Source organism: Lipotes vexillifer, unplaced genomic scaffold, assembly GCF_000442215.2.
Source record: "Lipotes vexillifer unplaced genomic scaffold, Lipotes_vexillifer_v1.1 scaffold182, whole genome shotgun sequence".
In the NCBI taxonomy this organism is placed as follows: Eukaryota; Metazoa; Chordata; class Mammalia; order Artiodactyla; family Lipotidae; genus Lipotes; species Lipotes vexillifer.
The window spans coordinates 5303768-5311742 of NW_006798798.1; the positions used below are offsets into that span (position 1 = coordinate 5303768).

General features: G+C 48.8%; 1 protein-coding gene across 2 annotated transcripts in view; it reads left to right on the forward strand.

Moving 5' to 3' along the window:
* Positions 1–7975, forward strand: part of GRAMD1A (GRAM domain containing 1A) — a 20756-nt gene that overhangs the window by 4648 nt on the left and 8133 nt on the right. Inside the window, exons 3-9 of one of the 2 annotated variants that reach the window (XM_007470969.1) lie at positions 57–77; positions 557–641; positions 771–874; positions 955–1050; positions 1802–1882; positions 7341–7453; positions 7623–7773. In XM_007470969.1, the coding sequence (XP_007471031.1) occupies positions 57–77; positions 557–641; positions 771–874; positions 955–1050; positions 1802–1882; positions 7341–7453; positions 7623–7773 (651 nt within the window). The remainder of the gene's footprint in view (positions 1–56; positions 78–556; positions 642–770; positions 875–954; positions 1051–1801; positions 1883–7340; positions 7454–7622; positions 7774–7975) is intronic. The other variant, XM_007470968.1, reaches the window with a different exon arrangement.

The window sequence follows — 7975 nt, forward strand, 5'->3', positions numbered from 1 at the left end:
CGGGGAGGGCAGGGGCGTGACGAGGCTCATTCTGACTCCATTCCTTTCTCTTACAGAAGATGCAGAGCTGGTACAGTGTAAGTATCGGGGCAGGGGGCCTTGCTGGAAGGATGAGAGGGAGGGGGACAGGTGCTGGGCCAGGGGCCCCTGGCTGCAGTAGTCACGGAGTGGGTGCTGGGGTCAGCAGACCTGGGGGTCACATCCTATGCTGCTACTTACATGCTCTGTGACCTTGAGTGAGTTGCTTAACCTCTCTGGGTTTCTCGCTCCTTGAGAAACAGTTCTGACCGTACTAGACTGAAGGGAACATTCACTGAGAGTCGGTGATACTGGTGGGTACGTGGTACAGGACCTGGCTTAGGTAGCAATCAGTAAATGGCTCTCGTTATGGTTACTCTTGTGTTAACAGGCAGTAGGAGCCAGAGGTGAGCTAGACACTGAAGCCTCAGAGAGGCTCCTCCCAGGCTGAGGAGACTGAGGGGTGCTGGGAGCTTTGGGGGACAGAATTAGGGGTGTGGCCCCCTGTCCCAGTTCTCACCTCCCAGACTTCTCCCAGATGCTGAGCCCCACGTACAAGCAGCGGAATGAGGACTTCCGTAAACTGTTCAGCAAGCTCCCTGAAGCTGAACGCCTCATTGTGGGTGAGTCCCTGCCAGCCAGACCCGGGGCTCCCAGCTCTGCCCTCCTGACCCTCCCGCGTGTGGCGGCCCAGCGGCCAGGACGGCCGTGTGACTCGGGTGTCTGCCCGTCTCTCCCCTCGGCCGCCTCAGATTACTCCTGTGCCTTGCAGCGCGAGATCCTCCTGCAGGGCCGCCTCTACCTGTCCGAGAACTGGATCTGCTTCTACAGCAACATCTTCCGCTGGGAGACAACAGTGAGCTGACCGGCCTGGGACGAGGAGGGGCCCCAGGGCGGGCAGGGCCCTGCCCCTTCCGACCTGTCTTTTGTCCTCAGATTTCCATCCAGTTGAAGGAAGTGACGTGTCTGAAGAAGGAAAAGACGGCCAAGTTGATCCCCAACGCCATCCAGATCTGCACGGAGAATGAGAAGGTGAGCGAGAGGACCAGCAGACAGGGGCCCCGGGGTCCCCGATCTTCACCGGCTCCTCTGTCCTCCCCACCACCCAGAGCCCTGTTGACTCAGCACCCGGCTTCTCTCATCTTCCCTTTCTCTTTATTCTCCCGGCCCCAGCATGGGCTCCTGTAGTCTCTGACCCGGACTCCTGCACCTGCTCCTGTCTCAGGCCCTGCAGTCTGTCCCCTGACACAGCTGTTCAGGGATAGTATTAACAGAAAAATTCTGTCAGCTCAGAGGCTTCCTCCACCGGGAAGCCTTCCCTGATGCTCCATGTATCATGATTGTTGCCTCAGGGTCCATCCAAGAGGGCTGCCTCACACCAGTGGCCCAGATGGGACTGGAGAAGGAAATGGGGCGGGAAGACTTCAAGCAGACTTCCCTTTGTGTTTACTTGGCCAAAAGGGGATCCGTTGGCCACCCACTGCGGGCATAGGAGACTGGGAATGTGCCTTGGGCTTCCCCCAAGCAGCCCAGCCAGTTTGGGCTGTGAGCCCTGGACTGTGAGCCCTGGGGCCAGGGCCGGGGGCCATCTCCTCATCGTGGTGACTCCAGGGTCATCCATTGCTGGGCTGGGCACAGGACAGATATTCTGTGGAATGAGTGAAGGGATGAATGATTACATACATCAGCATGGAGAGCCGGGAACAGGGTGCAGCGGGTGGAGCTTCCTCCTCCCTCCAGCCTTGTCTCTCCCCCAGGGCTCACACCCCTCTCTCTTCTGCAGCATTTCTTCACCTCCTTTGGGGCCCGAGATCGCTGCTTCCTCCTCATCTTCCGTCTCTGGCAGAACGCACTGCTTGAAAAGGTGGGCCTGGGCGAATCCTGGGCAGGGGGGCTAGGGGGAGGGCTGGGGTGGGGGGACCATGGAGCCAGGGATGCCAGGACTTGGGGAACTGGAGGACCCCTCCAGCTCTTCTCCATGGGCACCAGACCCAATGTGCCTGTAGCTCTTCCATAGGCCCCCGCAGGGGGCCCGCCACGGGCTCCGGTGCCACGCCCTGCCCATGAGAAATGCGTACTCACAACCGCTTAGTCACCACCTGCAAATCAAAAATGCTCCGAAGACGGGGAGGTTTTTGGTAAAGCAAAACCTGACTTGAGCTGACATGGCTTGCAGTCCCTATCAGCACTGTCTAACAGAGTTTTGTGCTGTGCTGTCGGTATGGTAGCCACTGGCCACACGTGCCTGTTGAACTCTTGAAACGTGGCTAGTGTGACTGAGGATCTGCATTTTTAATTTAATTTCAGTTTTAATTAATTTAAACTTAAAACACCACGTGTGCTTCTTGTATAACACAGGTCTGTATTTATCTCAATTAATGGGACTTTTCTTTTTTTTTTTCGTTTTAACATCTTTATTGGAGTATAATTGCTTTACAATGGTATGTTAGTTTCAGCTTTACAACAAAATGAATCAGTTATATATATACATATGTTCCCATATCTCTTCCCGCTTGCGTCTCCCTCCCTCCCACCCTCCCTATCCCACCCCTCCAGGCGGTCACAAAGCACCGAGCTGATCTCCCTGTGCTATGCGGCTGCTTCCCACTAGCTATCTACCTTATGTTTGGTAGTGTATATATGTCCATGCCTCTCTCTCGCTTTGTCACAGTTTACCCTTCCCCCTCCCCATATTCTCAAGTCCATTCTCTAGTAAGTCTGTGTCTTTATTCCTGTTTCACCCCTAGGTTCTTCATGACATTTTTTTTTTCTTAAATTCCATATATGTGTTAGCATACGGTATTTGTCTCTCTCTTTCTGACTGACTTCACTCTGTGTGACAGACTCTAGGTCTAGCCACCTCATTACAAATAGCTCAATTTCGTTTCTTTTTATGGCTGAGTAATATTCCATTGTATATATGTGCCACATCTTCTTTATCCATTCATCTGATGATGGACACCTAGGTTGTTTCCATCTCTGGGCTATTGTAAATAGAGCTGCAATGAACATCTTGGTACATGATTCTTTTTGAATTATGGTTTTCTCAGGGTATATGCCTGGTAGTGGGATTGCTGGGTCATATGGTAGTTCTATTTGTAGTTTTTTAAGGAACCTCCATACTGTTCTCCACAGTGGCTGTATCAATTTACATTCCCACCAACAGTGTAAGAGGGTTCCCTTTTCTCCACACCCTCTCCAGCATTTATTGTTTCTAGATTTTTTGATGATGGCCATTCTGACTGGTGTGAGCTGATATCTCATTGTAGTTTTGATTTGCATTTCTCTAATGATTAGTGATGTTGAGCATTCTTTCATGTGTTTGTTGGCAGTCTGTATATCTTCTTTGGAGAAATGTCTATTTAGGTCTTCTGCCCATTTTTGGATTGGGTTGTTTGTTTTTTTGTTATTGAGCTGCATGAGCTGCTTGTAAATTTTGGAGATTAATCCTTTGTCAGTTGCTTCATTTGCAAATATTTTCTCCCATTCTGAGGGTTGTCTTTTGGTCTTGTTTATGGTTTCATTTGCTGTGCAGAAGCTTTTAAGTTTCATTAGGTCCCATTTGTTTATTTTTGTTTTCATTTCCATTTCTCTAGGAGGTGGGTCAAAAAGAAAAGGGACCTTGCTGTGATTTATGTCATAGAGTGTCCTGCCTGTGTTTTCCTCTAAGAGTTTGATAGTTTCTGGCCTTACATTTAATCCATTTTGAGCTTATTTTTGTGTATGGCGTTAGGGAGTGATCTAATCTCATACTTTTACATGTAGCTGTCCCGTTTTCCCAGCACCACTTATTGAAGAGGCTGTCCTTTCTCCACTGTACATTCCTGCCTCCTTTATCAAAGATAAGGTGACCATATGTGCGTGGGTTTATCTCTGGGCTTTCTATCCTGTTCCATTGATCTATCTTTCTGTTTTTGTGCCAGTACCATACTGTCTTGATTACTGTAGCTTTGTAGTATAGTCTGAAGTCAGGAAAACTGATTCCTCTAGCTCCGTTTTTCGTTCTCAAGATTGCTTTGGCTATTCAGGGTCTTTTGTGTTTCCATACAAATTGTGAAATTTTTTGTTGTAGTTCTGTGAAAAATGCCAGTGGTAGTTTGATAGGGATTGCATTGAATCTGTAGATTGCTTTGGGTAGTAGAGTCATTTTCACAATGTTGATTCTTCCAATCCAAGAACATGGTATATCTCTCCATCTATTTGTATCATCTTTAATCTCTTTCATCAGTGTCTTATAATTTTCTGCATACACGTCTTTTGTCTCCTTAGGTAGGCTTATTCCTAGATATTTTATTCTTTTTGTTGCAATGGTAAATGGGAGTGTTTTCTTCATTTCACTTTCAGATTTTTCATCATTAGTGTATAGGAATGCAAGAGATTTCTGTGCATTAATTTTTTTTTTACAAGTTATCTCATTATTGCATTTATTTGTCAGATACAAGTTCACACTCTTATATTGCTGTAGACTATTTCTACTATGTTTAGTATCATAAATTCACTACCCTAAATTTTCTCCCCTTCTTCATTGATGTTACCTGTTAAAAAACATACTTTAAATGTTTGAGGACCAAAAAATAATAATGTGAATGACTGGGGTAAATCTTAAATATAGTTGTGACTCAGTATAATATTATAGTATCCAGTACAGAATATACCAGTGATTCTCAAACTCTGTAGTTTCAGGAATCCTTTGCACTCTTTAAAATAATTATAGACTCCAAAGAGCTTCTGTTTAAGTAGAGTATATCTATCAATATTTACTGTATTAGAAATTGAAACTGGGAAAAATTTTTTTAAAGTGTTCAAAGTTTGAGAAAGGAACAGAAGAAGGGCAGGTTTGGGAGAGGTAGTGGTGCAGTGGGTCAGTGGGAAGGCCTCCCACAGAGAGAGAGTTTTTCAGTGTGTCTTTTTTATTTCTTTAATTTCTTGGCCTCGCTGCGTGGCATGTGGCATCTTAGTTCCCCAACCAGGGATCGAACCCGCGCCCCACTGCAGTGGAAGCACAGAGTCTTAACCACTGGACCACCAGGGAAGTCCCGAAACTGGGAAATTTTTAAACACAAAATACACAAACACGCATTACATTAGCCACCAGAACAATGATAAGATCACATAGTCTCTGGAAAACTCCACTGTACACTCATGAGAGAATAAAAGTGAAAAAGGCAAGTGATATACTACTAGTAACACTTACCATACTTATGAAAATAATTTTGCCCTCATGGATTCCCTAAAAGCGTCTAGGGGATGCCCAGAAATCCTTGGACCACGCTTTGAGAACCCCTGGTATACACTGTACTTACTGGATCCTAAATGTAGATATTTTTAGTGCTGTATTATAGTATAGGCAGTGTATTATCTTTCTTAAATCCCCAAATTTCTTAATTTTGAATCAAGTCTTACCCCAAAGATTTTGAGTAAGGGATTTCAGACTTTTACTTTTCACATTCTGATAGTCTATTATGGGCTAGCCCTGAGTGGGCTCTCCTGGAATGCCCACTGTGATTGCATGAGTGTATGTAGCATGCATTCAGCTGCAAGTAGCTGAAAACCCAACCAGACAATGGTTTAAACAAACAGACACTGAATTACTTCAGATGATAATAATAATAGCTAACACTTAACAGAGCTATTGGGTGCAAGGGACTGTTCTGAGCTCTCCATGAATTAACTTATTTAATCATCACAGCCACCCTTCAAGGCAGTGTGGTTAGTATCTTTATTCCACCAGTGAAGCACAGAGGGAAAGCCTTGCCTATGGGCACATATGCTTTTCTGTGGCAGAGCTGGGATTCTGACCCATTACAGTCAGGCTCTGGAGTCCACTTAATCACACGGATGCCCATGTAACAAGAGGTCTGGAGGCAGGCAATCCAGGGTAGAGTTGAGGGCTCCCTGTGTCATCTAGGACCCAAGCTCTTGTCTGTTATTCCACACCATCGTCCCTCTGCATATTGATGTTTTGTCCACATGCTTGTTGCCTCATGGTTGCAGGTGGCTGCTACAGCTCCAAGTGTCATGCCCTCAGTTAAGTGTCCCAAACATGAAAGAAGAAAGGGATGGATGGAAAGTGGGCATTCCTTTATCAGGGAGGGAAGGCCTCCTTTAGCAGACTTTTCCTTGTATTTCTTTGGCTAAGACTTGGTCACATGATCACCCTTGGTTGCACAGGAAGCTGGGTATGTGGCAAAGGAAAAATGAGTTGATACAAGCGAGTTATAATTCCCTGGGGCTGGGGAAGATTTTCACCCCAAACAAATCAGGGTTCTGCTGGCAGGAAGGGAGGGTGGATAGATGTCAGGTAGGCATCACACAGTGTCTGCTACTGCTGGCTTGTAGCACCTCAGAAGGCCCCAACCCACTCCTCCAGCAGGGCTGCACTCACTTCCTGTCGTCAGGGGCAGCTCCAGCTATGGCCATCCTCAGGGGCGAGAGCACTGCAGCAGGAGCCCGAGGGAGGGACAGTGTAGTGTCAAAGTCTCCAAGGAGGACAAGGGCAGCCAGACTGTTGGGGATGGAGTTCAGCCCCGTCACCGAGTGCGAGTCACTGAACCCCATTGGTCCGATGGGGACTGTCCCTCCTTCACAGCACCCGAGCTGGGCCTAGAGTAGAGCTTGGAAATGTCAGCTCGTGGGAGGCAGTGCAGTCCAGTGGTTAGCTCCAGGGCTAGACCAGCCCCCTGGGATCACATCTCAACACGGCCACTTCCTAATTGGATGACATTACCCACCTCTGTGCCTCAGCGTCATTATCTTAAAATGATGACAATGTTAGCACCTACTTTACAGAATGGTTTTGAAGACTTGTTGAGTTAGCATGCATAAAGGGTTAGAAGAATGCCTGGCACATGCTAACAACTCAGTGGATGTCAGTTGCTGCTACTGCTACTATTATTACTATTAGATCTCATCAGCATCATCCAGCCACTCCAGCCATGGGTAGCTTCTGAGGACACCTGGGAAAGTAGTTGGGGGCAGGACAGCATGGCAGGTGGGAGCATTGGCTCTGGAGTCTGGCTGGGTTTGAACCCCCGAGATGACCTCAAGCACGAGTTCTCCATCCTGGGCCTGATATTCTCTGTAAAACTGGGAACTTTAACCTGTAGCTGTGGAAGTATTGTGAGGACCTAAGGGAGAATTCCTGAGCACACTGGCTCCTATGTGATGGGGTGCGGAGTGAGATTGGTAGAGGTCTGGGATGGGAGGTCATGCTCCCCCTTGTGGACACCAGGGGAACTGCTGAGGCTGAGGGCTGGTGGGCGCGGGTGGAAGGGCTCTGGCCCTGATAAGGTGGAGGCCAACCTAACGTCCTGCCTGCCCAGACGCTGAGTCCCAGAGAGCTCTGGCACCTGGTGCATCAGTGCTACGGCTCAGAGCTGGGCCTCACCAGCGAGGATGAAGACTATGTCTGCCCCTTGCAGCTGAATGGTCTAGGGTGAGTCGGTGGCTGGAGGCTGGTTCTGGGGGTTGGGAGGAGACAGCAGGGGCTGCATTGCAGAGCTCCTGGAGTCCTGGGTGGACTGAGGCAGGGGTACAAAGTCTGGGAGACCAGGAGGGTGTGTGGGGTCTCAAAGATGCAGCGGTCTCACTCCCTCTCTCTGTAGGAGCCCCAAGGAAGTGGGAGATGTAATCGCCCTGAGCGACATCACCTCCTCAGGGGCAGCTGACCACAGCCAGGAGCCAAGCCCGGCAGGTTTGCGCCGTGGCCACATCACCCCCAGCCTTTCCCGGGCCAGCAGTGACGCAGACCACGGGGTGAGCGGGCATGTGGAGGAGCGAGGAGGGTGCTGGGTGGTGCCGGGGAGAGAGAGGGACAGACTGACAGATTGAGGGGGGCAGGGGGGGAATGTACAGAGAAGAGGTGGATGGAGGGGTAAGTGAGGGGATGGATGGAGGGATGGGTTGGAGCTGGGAAGATGGGCAAGGAGACTAGGTACAGGTAGGGGAAGAGAGAGAC